This window comes from Bombus huntii, chromosome 8 (genome assembly GCF_024542735.1).
Source record: "Bombus huntii isolate Logan2020A chromosome 8, iyBomHunt1.1, whole genome shotgun sequence".
NCBI lineage: Eukaryota > Metazoa > Arthropoda > Insecta > Hymenoptera > Apidae > Bombus > Bombus huntii.
In genome coordinates this window covers 3,194,092-3,211,477 of record NC_066245.1, presented here as the reverse complement: position 1 = coordinate 3,211,477, position 17,386 = coordinate 3,194,092, and the positions used below count along the sequence as shown (strand labels likewise).

At 41.1% G+C, this 17,386-nt stretch overlaps 1 protein-coding gene across 2 annotated transcripts in view; it reads right to left on the bottom strand.

Annotated features, from left to right (window-relative positions):
• LOC126868256 (band 7 protein AGAP004871-like) overlaps positions 1-17,121 on the bottom strand; it is a 49,840-nt gene extending 32,719 nt beyond the window's left edge. Inside the window, exons 1-4 of one of the 2 annotated variants that reach the window (XM_050623541.1) lie at positions 16,745-17,121; positions 13,781-13,993; positions 12,629-12,809; positions 9,245-9,406 (exon numbers count right to left, since the gene is read on the bottom strand). In XM_050623541.1, coding sequence (XP_050479498.1) covers positions 9,245-9,406; positions 12,629-12,809; positions 13,781-13,993; positions 16,745-16,805 — 617 coding nt within the window. In that variant the 5' untranslated portion in view covers positions 16,806-17,121. Of the gene's footprint in view, positions 1-9,244; positions 9,407-12,628; positions 12,810-13,780; positions 14,064-16,744 lie in introns of those variants that run through there. The other variant, XM_050623540.1, reaches the window with a different exon arrangement.
• Between the last annotated feature and the right edge of the window lie 265 nt (positions 17,122-17,386).

The following is a 17,386-nucleotide window of genomic DNA, read 5'->3' as shown; positions in this document are numbered from 1 at the left end:
CCCTCCGACTGCAATTGTCGGACACTGTTCCTGGATCACACATACAGCTGCAAGAGCTGTACAAGTGTGATCGTTCATTAGCAACCTCTTAAATGGTTGCACTTCTATCTCTCGCTATTAGTGTTGCGTATTGCTTAAATACGAGTGCGTAGATTTATACTTATTAGCGTTGCGTATCAAATATCGGGTATGTTCAGACTTTTCTTTTTTTTTTTTTTAATGGTAGATTAATTGATATTGCAGATATAACGAAGCACTCATCGCGTTTGTTTTTGAGAATTTTCTGCTTCATAAATATTAGTAGTAAATTAGTGTTGCGAAATAAGAATATTCAGTTCCACTCTCGGCGTGTTGATCGGGTTTATATAGAGTGGAATACGATTGAGTTTTAGTAGCCCTTCTGGCTACTGCTTTGTTTCCTTTTCAGCGCCCCTTATTACCACGTTTATTACTGAAAATACTGCTATAAGACATATTTCTTTGTCAGCGTTAACGTTACCATAACTGCTAAGATACAGAAATTTATTACGAATGTATATTATATATAGATTTACATATTTGAAACTGTGAGCGATTTCATGCGCAACAAAGTATTATAATGAAATATCTTAATGTTGCTATGAAAGCTTAAAATATTTTTTAAAATTTAATTCATTGCAATTGGAATTAGCGCTGGTGATTGTTCATTCTTAGAACCATAACTTTTAACATTTCTTCGACCGCGATATTTTCAATCTTTTAACAGTAATGTAGAATTTTATAAATATTCGAATTTCATAGTGAATTTTTAATTCAGATTAAATTCAATTACTTAAAATTCTTGTTTTCAACGTAACCCTAGTTTCGATTAAAAAGATACAAATGATTCTCTATATTTGCTAAAATTTAATCAATAGTAATTTGATCTATAATTAACCATTATTAGTAGTTTATTTTTCATGTATAAAATGTTCTCGTTTTAAAAATACCTGTTTCTTTCATATACCACATCAAGTAAATGAGTTTGTTTCAAATTTATCAATTAGCAGAAAGTAGATTTCAATTACATATATGAACATTTCATAGCATATTAAATATGTATGCTAGATACCCAAATGATTTTTCTTCCATTGTCTGATTGTTCAGGCTTCTTCCCGTTTCCCCATTTTTAAAAGAAGCATATTGCGGTAACGTTGGAGTATATAACTTTTCGATATTTTCATAAGTTTAGTACAACGAGTCGTATGTCTCTTCTGCAAGACTCTAAATTGTATATGCAGTGTCAATAGTTTCATTTCCATTCTTTCGTTCCAAGTTAGACAAATGTATCTTTGATACAGAATGATGCCAGTACGGTACCGAATTATTGTACAATGTTTGTGCTGATAGATGTAATCGTTTTCGCAGATTAATCAGTTGATTAACTTTTGGAAAACCTCAACATCCATAAGTACAAACATTGCACAAAAATTCAATACCAAGCTAAGAACCACTCTAATACAGTCCAGTTTGGATTACGAAAAGCCACGAAGAGAATTTTGGATAATCTAAACTGGACTGCAACGTGGGACATCGTTGGACACCGTGGGACGACGTCAGTCCAGTGTGGGTCACCAAATGCCGCGAAAAGAATTTTGGATGATCTAGACTGGACTGCAACGTGGGACATCGTTGGACACCGTGGGACGTCGTCAGTCCAGTGTGGGTCACCAAATGCCGCGAAAAGAATTTTGGATGATCTAGACTGGACTGCACCGTGGGACACCGTGGGATACCGTCGGTCCAGCTTGGGTCTCCAAATGCCGCCAAAAGAATTTTGGATGATCTAGACTGGACTGCACCGTGGGACACCGTGGGATACCGTCGGTCCAGTTTGGGTCTCCAAAAGCCTCTAAGAGAATTTTGGATGATCTAGACTGGACTGCACCGTGGGACATCGTCGGTCCAGTGTGGGTCACCAAATGCCGCGAAAAGAATTTTGGATGATCTACACTGGACTGCAACGTGGGACATCGTTGGACACCGTGGGACGTCGTCAGTCCAGTGTGGGTCACCAAATGCCGCGAAAAGAATTTTGGTTGATCTAGACTGGACTGCAACGTGGGACATCGTCGGTCCAGTGTGGGTCACCAAATGCCGCGAAAAGAATTTTGGATGATCTACACTGGACTGCAACGTGGGACATCGTTGGTCCAGTGTGGGTCACCAAATGCCGCGAAAAGAATTTTGGATGATCTACACTGGACTGCAACGTGGGACATCGTCGGTCCAGTGTGGGTCACCAAATGCCGCGAAAAGAATTTTGGATGATCTACACTGGACTGCAACGTGGGACATCGTCGGTCCAGTGTGGGTCACCAAATGCCGCGAAAAGAATTTTGAATGATCTACACTGGACTGCAACGTGGGACATCGTCGGTCCAGTGTGGGTCACCAAATGCCGCGAAAAGAATTTTGGATGATCTACACTGGACTGCAACGTGGGACATCGTCGGTCCAGTGTGGGTCACCAAATGCCGTGAAAAGAATTTTGGATGATCCACACTGGACTGCAACGTTGGACGCCGTTGGACACCGTGGGACGCCGTTGGACATCGTTGGACGCCGTTGGACGCCGTTGGACGCCGTTGGACACCGTGGGACGCCGTTGGACGTCGTTGGACATCGTTGGACGTCGTTGGACGTCGTTGGACGTCGTTGGACGTCGTTGGACGTCGTTGGACGTCGTTGGACGTCGTTGGACGTCGTTGGACAACGTTGGACAACGTTGGACAACGTTGGACAACGTTGGACACCGTTGGACAACGTTGGACACCGTTGGACACCGTTGGACACCGAGGGACACCGCGGGACATCGCTGCACACCGTGGGACACCGCGGGACATCGCTGCACACCGTGGGACACCGTGGGATGCGTACGTTTTAGTCTTAATTAATCGTAAGGTAGATACCTATGTTAAGTGCATTGTGAGCTCATTCTGTACAACGATATTTATCCACCTTAGAACGAAAAAAAGAAAAATCTCGTCTCCCTTCACTCGCTTACCACACAGTACTTATTGTACTCGCGATTTATTGGTTCGCGATCACTCAGTTCTTTCAAACCGTAGCGTGGCGTACTCGCTCGCGCGTATTCCGCGTACGTGCGGGTCAACGTGCACTAGACAACTCTTCAGATTCGTAAGTCGTCCCAAGGACACCTCTGTCTTGGTGACTGCTCGACGACTGCTCGACGTTCGCATCGGATCGCGGGAGTTGTCGTCGCGCCGGTGATGCTAGCGAATCTGTTGGGGATTCAGTCGTGGATCTGCAGTCCTGTCCGATTGGTACTTTGGTACTCGGTCAGAGACCTGCAATTTCACGTCCTCCGTAATTCTGTTCGGGCCCGCGGGAGTGGACCCCACTGTTCAGTTGAGGTCAATGCCTTCGTAATCCTGTTCAGCGGTCCCTCCCCGTGAGTGGACCCCACTGTTCAGTTGAGGCCTCTTGCCTTCGTAATCCTGTTCAGCGGTCCATCCCCGGGTTCCACATGTTCAGTTGGAGTGTGTTAAGTTGCTGGCCTATGCGCTGGATCCACGGCTGAATTACCAGTGGATCACTGGCATCATTGGTCGGCGCCATCGACTGCGACTCGTGTAAGTTTCGAACGGCGAAACAGGAATCGAGTTACGGTCAATTCTTGGGCTTTCCGCTGAACCTCGGGGTTATCTCGTGTACGAGGGTACGTCGCGTAGGTTTGTTAGTTCTTTCGAGAGATCGCGATCTCGTTCGTTTCGGGCGCGCTGCGATTTTTCCTTTATCATCTGATTCATCCGGCATCTTCTTGCTTTCCCATTTTTAAGGGAAACTTATTGAGATCACGTTAGAGCTTATAACTTTTCAATATCTTCAATATCTTATAGTGTCGCAAAAGTAGAACGTTAAGCAGTTTAGTACAGCGACTCGTGTGTCCCTTCTGCAAGACACGAAATGGTATATACAGTGTCAGTAGCTACATTTTCTTCTTTTCGTTTCAAGTTAGATAAATGTGTGTTTGATACCGAATGCTGCCAGTAGGGATGCGAATTATTGTATGATATTTGTACTGATCGATGTAATCGTTGTGTGGGAGATGGATGTTGCGTTACGTAGGCTTTGTTCTACGTTTGTAAAGATTCATGTAAGCGCTGCGTTGGAGATATGTGTTTCGCAGTTAGGCTACGAAACAACTATTTCCATACGCAGGCCCATGGTTAAGTAGAGTCAAAACTCGACATTCTGCCAACAGGTTGAATGTCGAGATCGAATGTGTAGTGTTACATAACCCATGGGCGGGTCTCGTGCGTAGTCACCTCCTCGTGGTGAGACCTGGTAATTGGCATCCTTTTCCAAAAATTAATCAGTTGATTAATCTTTGGAAAACGATGCCAAGCTAAGAACTACGCACCAGTCTAGTTTGGATCTCCAAATGCCGCCAAAAGAATTTTGGATGATCCAGACTGGACTGCACCGTGGGACACCGTGGGATACCGTAGGTCCAGTTTGGATCTCCAAAAGCCTCCAACAGAATTTTGGATTATCTAGACTAGACTGCAGCGTGGGATACCGTGGGACGCCATAGGACACGGTTGTACACAGTTGAACATCATTGGACACCTTTGGACATCGTGCGATGTGTGGGTTTCAGCCTTAATTAATCGGAAGCTAGATACCTGCGTTAAGTGTATTGTTAGCCCATTCTGTACTGCGATACTTATCCATCTTGGAACGAAAAATGAGAAATCTCGTCTCTCTTCCCTCGCTAATCCCACTGGAGAAATTATACTCGCGATTTATCGGTTCGAGATCACTGAGTTCTTTCAAACTGTCGCGTGTCGTACTCGCTCGCACGTATTCCAACTGTGCGTGCGGGTCAGCGAGCACTATACAACTCTTTGGATTTGTAAGTCGCCCCAAGAACATCTCTGTCTTAGTGACAGGAAAATCACTATATTGTAGGAAATAACAGCTAATAAAAGTTAAAAGACAAAGCATGTGATTTTATAATAATCGATTTTTTTGTCATCTTAGTATTCAAATGAAATTTTCAATTTCTAATTCATTTCAAATTTAATTACTTAAAATTCTTGTTCTCAATCTTCCCATTTTCGATTAAAAAGATACAAATGATTCTCTATTTTTGCTAAAATTTAATCAAGACTAATTTCATCTAATTGATCATTAGTACTTTAGTTTTATGTATAAAATGTTTTCGTTTTAGAGATTCCTGTTTCTTTTATATACTAACCCAGTAAATGAGTTTGTTTCTGATTTATCAATTTACAAAAAATACATTTCAATTACATATTTGAATATTTCATAGCATCTGAAATATGTAGCATGCTTAAGGCTCAAAACAATGAGAGAAATAAAGGAAGTGAACTAAAGAAAGAAGCTAATATTACGAAATAATGTTTGAGCCTTACCAATCAGGCAATAATTATACATATTTTATAGAATTTTACTAATCTTTCGCGGATAGAACTTGTTTGAGGGTGTTTTGTGATATCAAGGCATGAGGAGTCATACCCCATACGATGTCCCTTTCCTTTTCCTTTGTTACATTTAGATTATTACGTACGTGTGATTTACGGTTAGGTAGGCTACTTTGAGGTTGTAATCTAAGTAAGTAGATAAGGTGTAGGTAGTAAATAGGTTGATATAGCAGTAAGAAGTATGGCATCGTAGTGAAAGCATGGTGTGGTAGTAAAAGCATAGCATTATAGAATGTATCTATATGTTGTATAGTAGTTAATTCTATATGGCACATATTTCATCTTATTCTCTTGTCCCTTTTGTTTAACTCTTAATCATAATTAATTATTATAATTGTAAATTAAAATCAATTAATTTTCATCCCTCACACGACAATAAAAATCGAAAATTTTAATGTACATATATATATATGTGAATATATATGAAGCAGTGTCCCATATGGAATTACAATTAGATTAATTTGTAGATTTCACGTTTTCATGAATCCTAGTCAGGTTTCTAGCTTTTGCGTCGGTTTTTCTTCTTAAAGCTCCTTTTGCTGTGTGCTTCGAACATTGTGCAAACGAATACCAAAAGGAGCATTTATTTGATGATAGATAAATTTTAGATTTTTTTACGTAAAAGGAGGATGGATGGGTCGCGGATAGGGTGGGTCTCCATTCGCAGCACCTCCACGTGGTGAGACCCGGGCAATCAGTATTATTTGATATATAATTACTAATTGTATCACTATATAGCAAAGCAATTAACTGTATAACTGATATAATTATTAGTTATATGGCAAGTAATACGAGCTAATTGGCTGCGATCCTGACTAGGTGTTCGTATCAATTCATCTATGTATACCTTTTAGGAACATTCGCAATACGCTTTTTTATTTATAAATTATGGAGTCATAGGGTTAGAGGAAATGTTAATCCCTTCTACTTGGAAATTTCATAGGGTGATTTTCGATATGACCTTACGGATTTCCATCGATAAACATTTAACGTTCGATCTATCATTTCTTTTGCAAAACGTCTCTAAATATCATGGTCATGTGTCGTTCGATTTGAGGATCACTGTGCGTCCCGCTGCTTAGGCTGACCTGCTTTCGTTCGTGTAAGGAGGTTTGCCCGTGTGCAGGGATATTTTGGTTGATTTTTAATTGTCGATAACTAAAAAACAAAGCAATCGATATTGCAATTTTTCCGTGTTATTTTGGCTTCAAGAATCACTCCTGAGATTTCCTGGACACCTGTAGCCAAACATCCTATATATTATAATTTTTATTTAAATCGCCGGTCGCCGGACACCACGTTCCATACTCTGAAAGTTAACATTGCCTAATGCAGGAAGTTAATCGGAGTTCGTTGGTTGGAATAATTTCAACTTTGTATCTCGTATTTTCGCGAGGACGCGGCGAGGTGGCAGGTGTCGCAGACGGTTCAAAAATTCCGCGATTATCGTATCTGTTTGTCCGTCGACAAGCGGAGTTACGCCTCGTATACGCTCGCACGCTATACGTGGCGGCTTATACATTTAAGAGTGGCTTTAGGTCGAGGTAAAAAAGCACGGCTTTCTTTGGCTAGTTACACTCGACGGAAATAAAAATGCACTCCGTCTGCCTTTTACGTTTCTCCATTCGCCAGACGATGGTCATTTTTAAAACAACAAGATACGTTGCGAACGTTAATCCAAATATACGAGTGCGACGATATTTTATGTAATACATACGTTGCCAAAATGCACTTTGCCATCCGGTACAGTTGACAGCGGTATAAATAGACTTCCGACTTTGCTTTCTTCCACTTAATCATTAAAAGTCTCCAACTATCCGCAACGATCCGTATGCATCTGTTTGCATCTCGACAAATTTCATGCGACGGAATTCTATTAGGACGTGTATTAGGTGGAAAGGATATAGCGTGGTCATAAAATCAGCTGCGTCAAAATCTAGAGTATTCGAATTTGATCTTCCACCTTAACATCGCAAGAAATATCATTCTCCCGACAGGAAGTAGCAGATATGAATGCCACTCGTACAGTGATCCTCGCAGGTCTTTCACGTCCTCGCAAAGGGCCTCTTTAGAAAGGTACTCGAACCTTTTTCATCTTTAGAAATAGACGGCATCAGTGTCTTCTTCCTATTGGGGCGCGCGACGTTATGAACGTCGAGACTAGGGCTCTTCTTTTTCGTACATCTCGTCGAGGGATCGCAGCCACCCTCGAATACTGGCGTTTATGTGCGTTCACGTAGCGCACGCACCCTTCTCAACATGTTACGTTCACCGTGTATCGCGTAGACCAACTTCCCTTTGACACTTCACTTTCTCATAGGCTCGAAAAGGCTCGAAAATAACAATTTGATTTTGTTATAGGATTTGAGAAAAGCTATTGAAGTTGCAAGTGAACTCTTAGACCCCATACTTGTATATTAATATACTTGTATATTATTTGACACTATTGAAATGATTTAGATTTCTCATGAGCGATATCAAAGTTATCGATCGAAAATAGAAACGAGAGGAAACGTTACGATCGGATCAAGCGTAATACGAATAACGAAGAATAATAAAAGATCGAGATATCGGTTCAACTAAATTGAAATAAATGAAAGGAAAATAAAATATTTCGTGTCTGATATATTCGTTCTGCTATAGTCTAGGTATTTTAACGCAGCAGCTTTTCACGTCGCGACTGGTATCTCAGGATAGTTCTTGAGCTAGCTTCTTAAAAGATAGCACGGTTTCAGCTTTGTGACGATTCCGGGACATACGAGTATTTAACTACGTGCATGCACAGCCTCGAGTGCCATCGAGTTATCACGGTCTACCAGAGTGGTTCTCGTTTCCCGTGGGACGTATTCTTCAACGTCTCGACGTTCTTAAGCTCGTTGCATCAAAGAAACGCGACCGCGCGCAAGCATAACTGAAATTATACCCCACCTGTTCCTACCTTCCAACATGCATCACGTTACTATTGTGCTATATTCCGAAAGTTCAATCTAACTGAAATAAGAACACTTTTAAACAAACATAGATATCATTTTCGTTTTCTCAGATAGTTATTACAATAAAGTAGAACTCGCATTCTCGCTGTAAATTGACACGAAATCGAAAATTCCCCCGATATCGCGTCCACCGTAGAAGTCGAATGATTTCATCGAGGTTGTCGATACATCTCGATGACACACATTTTTCATCGTATGTTCTTTCCAGCAAGTTCAATGGAACGAGATATACTCGCATCGTAGAGTAACCGCGTCGATTGAACTCTCTTCCGCGTGAGATGGTATTTATCGTTGGCTTATACATCAAGCATTCATTCGTTTCGCCATGATCGATACGACGCCACGAACCATTCTTCTTCACGGCGACTGATTTTTTATTGTATTTAGCCAAGCTGATTTCCAATCGACTATCGGCGGTCTGTGAAAAGCAGCAGAGAACATTTCTTCGAACGTAAATAGGGATTCCGTGCACGATGATTGATCAATCGGACGTTAATTCGGTGACGAACGACATAGTATCTCTTCGAGAACTCGTCTCGGCTTTCCTTTTAACCAACTTTTCGATTTTACCTCGGCGAACAACCATGGTTGACGCCTGCTTTACTCGTTACGAATCGTGGGCTCGTTGTTTGCCGCGTTTAAAGCGGATGTTCCAGCTTTTAAGGGTTGTTGGGATGCTTTAAAGAACGAAGCTTTCAACCAGCAGGAAGAAATTCGCCGCGTCAGGTTTCGATTAGCCATTGTATCGAGTGTACTTACATCTCCACGCGTTCGACCTTGACACCCCAAGGATCCGTAGCTTCGTCCAGAGACGTCTGCATGGTGTGGGAAATGGTTTCACGTTCCGAGAGGATCTCCGCTAAGTTCCTCGTACCGAGTACCGTTCTCAGTGTACTAGCCGCCAGTAATCGAGTAGAGTGACTGTAACATCATGAATTTTCTTTTATTAACGCTAAAACCACCAAATAATAGCCAGGACGATTTGAACAGCAACCTTCGTATTGATTTCTCCAAAATCCAAAAAATTGGTAAAACGAATAAAAGTATGTATCGATTCTATTTATTTGTGTCCTAGTTCTAACGTTCAGCTATGCGAAATATAAGTATCAATGTGGAGAATTTACTTCTGAAAAGTAATAGGGACATTGACTAAAGCGGAAGTAATTTCATCTTATAGAAACGAACATAGGAAAAAGCAGTATGTTAACGTCGTAATTAGTACTGCGGGGAATTTTGTCAAATTTCGTGTCATGCCAGCATGAATACTCGTACAATTACGCCGACGTCTTTTCCATAATTGAACATCAGTCTGGCGTGCTCTAGTTAATTAAACGTCGGCCGCTTCGCGGAGGCTGTCACGTGTGTGGTTTAAAAACGTGCGTACGAGGACAGGACATTGGCCAGCCCGTTCTCACTCAGCGGAGCATTAAATCCTATCTTTTTATCAATTTCTACCTTCCTTCTGATGTCCCCTGCCTCCTATTAGCAACTAAACTAACCGCACTTTTTTCATATACTATTCTCGATGAAAGAAGGAAGAGGAACACGTTCGTTGAATTTCCTAGAAACGCGTTGCATCGTCGCAAGCAGCGAAAATTCTCGCTTACTCGGAGCCACGATAAACCTTATCTTTCTACTAATTTTTAGCTTCCGTCTGACATCGATTCCTTATTAGTAATTAAACTAACAATATGGATTGATGTTTTTCCTTTTTAAAAAAGGAATAAAAACACGACTGGTTGATGAAGTTTGTTAGAAACGCGTTGCATCATCGAAACAACGGAAACTCTTGCCTCGAATTATTGAACACTAGACAGGAACACTACGCGAGTCGACAGCGGACTCAATTGCCGAGATTTCCAGGTCGATCGTGCCGGCGCAACTTTTACGCAATTAATCAGGCTCTTTCTCTGCATGGCGCAAATTATCCAAGTAATTTTGTCACGCTCTCGTAATTCCTCGAGGAGCTGTCTCTCGCATTTTTCTCCAGCATCGGTGATTCCCTCTCCGGATGGTTCTGCTCCGTTCTCTCGGAACTGTACGGCTCCCCTGATGCTAATTAAAATTTCAGAAAATAGTGTCCGCGTTAATTAACCCAGTCGTTCAAGGAGTTCTAATTAATTCGCCGTGTCTCAAAAATTTCGTCACCTATGTCCCATTTCGTCTTAATTCAAACCGCAAATATGACGAACAGAGAGAGAGAGAGAGAGAGACAGAGAAAAAGAGAGAGAGTCACTGTTATTTCTTTTCGTAGTGGCTCATCCGAGTATTTGATCTCTCAGAGAAATTTTTTATGAATTTTTTATGAATATATCATGCCCGTGGCACAAAATATTTTGAAATTTCGTCGGCGTTGTAAGAAAACGCGATTTTTAACGACGTCGTTATTCTATTATGATAATACGCTGCATTATATCGCGCTCCATTATGTAATAAGACACGATACGTCCTCATATTGATAAAATATCACGATTATATTGATAAAATGGCGCAATGAATTTGAAAATTTGAAGATATTTGGTTATTCGAGAAGTTCGTAGCGTTTTTATTATGAAACGATGAAATATATTCATATAAATTGTTAATTTTTACAATATTTAATAGACAAAACAATTTTCTTTAATAATAATCGCAAATATACGAGCCGGCATAAATTGCAACGTTAATGAAGTTTCAAGATGTTTCATATAACGCGTATATTATATTTGTAAAAATTGTCTCCAAGACTTTTCTGAATCGTTGTATTTCTCTAATTTTTTGATTCTGTTTTTCTTCCATCAAACGTCGTTTTCGATTAACGTTTCGTCACACGAAAAAGTTAATAACGCGAGAATAGGGGAGATCGATCGTTACGTCGAAGAATAAATTAATAAGCAATTTTCGCGTGGAATTTCGGTGAAATTCACGTGCAAATGGTCGACAAACGAACTTTCAATTCGGTGTGACGACGCCACCGAGGAAATTGCGCGATGATGTCGCGTCACATCCAGTGTATTATTTTTTTTCGTTGCTTCGTTCAAACCAAGAGAAAATCGTGACTGGTAATTTTCATTCCTTCTCTCGTCCTTTCTTTTTCCCACCTCGACTCCTCGTCATTTTTTCCCTCGTTGGATCGTACTATAACACGGTCGCGTTCCTGCGTTTTCATTTCGTTGTTTGTATTTGGTGATACGCGGGCGAGAAGAAATAGAAAAAGAGAAGGTGGCGCGAGGGGAACAGAAAACTAAATGTTACGAGTCTTTCAACGAGCTGTCGCTGGTCCTTTCGCCAGCCATTTGCATTACGCGGATGAAATCTCTTTTACGATAGCGTACATTTCCTCGGACGGTTCCACTTCCGTCTCCCTCGCGACGCATTAGCACGCTTTCTGCGTGCCGCGTCCATTTTGCCAGGTTAGAAGGGAAAAACACGGTTACGGTATTACCGCAATTAAAAATTTTATGTGGTTTATGTGGTCACAAGCGAGAACCTCGTGTTCATTCTGATATTATACAAGATCAGGTGCTTGGTTGACCTTATAATTTTATCACTGTCATATACAACTGGTTATTCGAGTAGAATAATCGATGAGATCGACGTGTATGTACGTCAGTTTTGATTTCAGCCATTTATAAATTAACCAAACTAACGCGTGGCGTTCTTATAAAATCTCGAAAAACGTTCGATGTTAATTTTACTTCGAAATATCATTAATCGTAACAAACGTAGGCAAAACGACGCGCTGTTCACGTTATGCTGTATATCTTGTTATACTAGCATCGCTAGAACCGCAGCTAAACGTAACTGTGTCCAACGATCTACAATAGAAGGATTTTTCGCATATTGAATTGATTTATTTGAACGAAAGGTAACAGGCAGTGGGGGAAATTGATGAACTTGTACGAGTTCAGAGAAATAGAATTCTACTGGTTTCAAATTTACATTGTAATGGAATCCTACTGTATTTCTACTTAATCAAATGTTGAAAATTTACGAAGATGCAAGTAGAGATTAGTTTGGCTTCTTGCAATTAGCGATACATTTGTACGAGATCAATGCTGTCGTGTATTTCATTTGCTTAATTAAAGTGTAATTCTATGCTTTCGATATTTTCTGCTTTGATTCGCTCAAACCAACGAATCGATGGGATCGAACTTCACGTACCTGTAATTGGCTATCTTGATTACGGCATTCAGTGGCTCCTTTATGCGGTAGTAGATGACCGCGTCGACACTCACCGTGACGGAATCTTTGGTGAGAACTTCCTGCGGTGGAACATCGAACGACACCGTCCTCAGGTCGACGCGCACACAGTTGTCCACGCATGGCATCACGAAAAACGTCCCTGTTAAACCATGGCATCGCTTGGTTAACAAATATTCGCCTTGTCGTTTTTCACAAAATCGAACGCAATTGTTGCAGCGTTCGACTTACGAGAAGGTAAATATATTTTCGTGAAATTTTCCAATTGAACAAGTAAATACAAGTACTTAAATTTATATAGCAAATATTGATTTATACGTTGCACTTATGACGTTTACACGGTGTTTGTTAAATGCGCAGATAAATAAATATCGTACCTTGTTCCGATATATAAACGAGTATCGAGCGCCAAATGAATTAATTTTTATTCAATAATCGAGAACAAGAGGAAGTTGTACTTAATTTGATATATTCGGGAAATCTGTAGAAAATCATATAGCAGAGCAAAAATTTTTAATTGAAAAATTCGGTGGTCATATTCGGTAAGCATTTATTGCCATATCGAGGTATCTGCCAATAAATAAAGATTTATTCCAAAATATTTATGCGCCAGTGAATTATCGAATTTTCTTTTTCACAAATGTTCCGTTCTTATTTTCGATTATTGTCAAAAATGTACGATAGCGTTTCACGACTCGCTAGATAAGTTACACGATGGGATATGTCCCAAGTATTTATTTACGTTGTATTTCGAAAATCATTGTCAATCATTTTCGGCTTCTATATCGAAACGTAAGCAGTGGTCTGGCTAAAATTAGTATCGAGAAAATTGTATCACGAACCCACGGTGTTCGTAAATTGCTCTTCGATTTTTCTTTTTGACCACAGTTAAAATATAGCGGTCAACGGAGGAAAAAGCTAAAGCAAACGAACGTGAATTAAATATAAAATTTCATACATCTCTGCCCTATTATTTAAACCATTTTCTGCTTCCCTCTGTTCGGAATTTCAATCATGTCGAAGGTTTCCTCGCGTTCAAAGCACGATCACGAGCTTATTATTCAAACAGCTTGTTTCGGAATGAAGAAAAGTGAAATTGCGTTGCCTATTTACCTGGGCCGTAAGCGCCGCTCTTCAACCTTCCCATTCTGAATACAACGGCTCTTTCGTACTCCTGCACAACCTTGAACGTGAAGCACAGCGAGAAAGGAAACGTAACGAGCACTAGTAAAAACGACCCTATGGTCGCGATCACTTCCACGAATCTCGTCATTGCGCCGACCTTGTTGTCGTCCATCATTTCCACGCGTGCCACCGAGGAGTCCTCTATTTTCCCAACAAATAAACCAGAGAAAAGGAAAATGACGGGCGTTGGCAGGGTTACAGGAGGAATTACAACCCGGTCATAAGAGGGTCGAAGCTACCTACGAACGTTGCACAACAAACGTCCAATTTCGCGAACGTTGTTTCGACTAACTATATATAAAAAATATGTAAATAAACGTGCGATTATCAAGCGTTTAGAGTATCATTTCGCAAAATAATTTATCGACTAATAATATCAGGGTATCTGCGAGTTACAAGTTATACGTTCTTTCTTTAACTGTAGAATTTTATGTCAAATAATACAGGGTGATTGGTAACTGGTGCTACAAGCGGAAAGGGGGTGAAAAAGAAGTCGAAAATATAGAATAAAAAATTTTTTTTTTATTTTTTTTTTAATTTTTTCATCGAGACAACGATCTACAGTGAGATCCGTTATAACGAGACGTGATGAGCGAAAATTCAAAGTCGATTTTCTCGAAAACAAAGCCTCGAACGAAAAATTTTTATCCTATATTTTCGACTTCTTTTTTCGCGTAGAATCACCCCCTTTCCGCTTGTACCACCAGTTACCAACCGCCCTGTATAATCGGATAACTTGTAATTCGAAAACTTTACTTCCCAAAATTTCATTCGTTTAATCATCGAACCGGTTGCTGTAACGTACGAGAATTTCGTCGGAACGTTCGTCCACACTTTCGTCGTTACAAAATTTTGCTAAAGTGAAATACGAGCATTCGTTCGCTTAGTTTTAAACACGCTATAACGTTACGCCACGACGCAACGGAAGTCACGACGCTCATCTCAACGTCCATCGAATCGGCTGGCGAGATGGAACGTGGAACGTATCGCAAGCGCAATCTCTTTCCGAAAGGGATGGAAAACGTTTGGAGTTTCGGTCGAGTAATTAATGGATGTTCGATGGGGGTGATTTGTCACTGGTTATACGGTCGACGATTTCCTTCCGTTCGGCGAGCGCGTGTCCCTTTTCGGTGATACCGCGTGCAAAAGCAATCATGCAAAGGCCTCTCTCGCGCGCACGGATCGTCCTCGGTAAATTGCGCGTGAAATGGAACGGCTGCCAGAAAAGTAATTCGCCCCCCACCCATCCACGGGCTTTCTCATTAATTTCATCGCACCACTCTGCGTTTCTCTGCTTTTCTTGAAAGCTCTTCAAAATCCACCGGACGCGATTTCGCCCCGTCTCACCGTCCCATTGTCGCGAAATCACGAGAATCTTGGCATCGAATATCGCTGAGTTTATCATTTAACCCGTTCGAGTCTCGTTCGCGTTGACATTAAAGACTACGATTACGGTGAATGAATTATTTTTTCACGTAGAATCTCCGCCTTGTCCATTGCATCGTCGTTATTGCAACATTCTGTATTCGAATGTGTTCCGGTGTATCGATAGCCTAAGGCCGGTTTCACACGGAAATACACGCATCGTCGATAAACGTGAATGTTACTATTTGTTTCGATACTTCGTCATAGGGTACACGTCCGTGTGGAAACGGTCCAAGGCAACGAAATCAACGGAATCACGAGCGGAATTTTAAAAGAGGACGATTCGGCAGGCGGTTTATTTCTGGATTAAAATACGCATTAATAAGCTGGGAGTTCGTTAAAGGGACGAAAGCTGACGACGGTGTAATACAAAACATCCGGCGTTAAAAGTACGATTGTCGATGATTTAATGTTTATCAAATCAGACGCGTACAGAGCTGCAAATGGCGTCTATTTTAGATCATGCGATGCGCAACGCGAGCGTTACTCGCTTGAAATTATTTATACCGTGAATCTATCGCGGCGTTACGAGCAGAGAGTATCTTTCTTTTTGTTTCTCTGTTCGGTTGACGAATAATAGCTCGGTTCGAGTATCGATACTTTGAAACGAATCGCATTTACTAGATGCATGGCTACGCCGCATTATCGTTCCTGCCGTCGCAAAGAGAGAAAGTACAGCGGAAACTACGCGACATTTGTTTCATTGTTACAACTTTCGTCCCCTTTCCTTCATTTCTTTTATTTCGCCACGACTTTACAATGACAATGAGAAAGTATCGGGTCATTCCATAAGTAACGTCCTATTTTACTTTGCATGTTGAATTTTTCAAGGAAAGATCGAACGTTGATTCCGTAGAAATTTATAATCAACAGTTAGTAAGATTAAAAATGACATTGATACGGAAGAAACGATAAATATCGCTGGACAAAAAGAGTAAACCTGTTTCATCGTGACGAAGCTCATTTTCTGTAGAAGCGACGTTGAGAAAAATAAAAGAGCATAATCGAAGGGCACAGGTGAAAAACATAAATCACATTTCCTGTTTTTATACGGACTCTGTCCTGAAAGCAACCAACTTGTGGATATATCTTTCCACTTGGGTGTGCTGTTGTGAAAAATAGGGTTTTACCATTTATGGGAGATTTTTATGAGCGCTTTTATGAGTACGTCGTTCCGTACAAGACGAAAATCGTGAGCGCCGCATTTCACGATGACCGGTATCGTTGAGCAAAGAATTCGCGTTAAATTTTGCAAAGAATTTGGCCATTATTGTTCCGAAAGCATCGGCGTAACTCGTAAAGTCACCGGCGCCATTGTAAATAGAGTTGGAAATGATTTCGCATTATAAACTGCGAAAATTGTAACAAAAGGAGCGACAAAGACGCGAGATTTTTCAAAGTTACACACGTAAATACGAAAATTACTTATGGAACGATCTGATACTATGGAGCAACGTGGTGTCTCACTGAACTCAACGAAGCACTCGACTCCACCGCTGTCGGTTTTCGCGCATCCGTAGTGTACCATGCCGCGAAGGACTCAACCGCCTCTCTTTATCCGCCCTTTGCTTTCCTTTCCTTTCCTTTTCTTTCTTTCTTTCCTTTCACTGTCCGTCTCTTTGAAGCACAAACTGAGCGAAACCACTCGGTCGGACAGACTTTGCTTCTCCGACTCCGAGAAAACTCGCTGCAACGTTTCCGATACACTTTCCACTCTTTAGTTGTTCCCGCAGCGATCAGCCAATCGCTGCATCGAATTTCTTCGAGGTTCTGCTTTACCTGTCAATTCGAAACCCATCGGTTTTAACACCGGTGTCGAAGAATACGCGAGAATCCGTGCACGGTGAAGGCGATTCGATTACTAAAGCGCCGCGAGAAGTCTGGCGAGAAGCTGGCAGATTGGATGAACGAAGGCTCGATTCCAAGTAGAAATAGTAAGAGCGTTCGATCGCTTGGCCGCTGCCACACGCGTCGACCGCAAACCTCTACCAAATTAACCGGTCGTCATGCCATGAAAGAACACGTTCGTTGTTTATATACATAATGAGTAATTGCACAGTGTGCGGATCGACGAAACGCAGCATTTCGCGGTATGGCGACCGTCCAAAG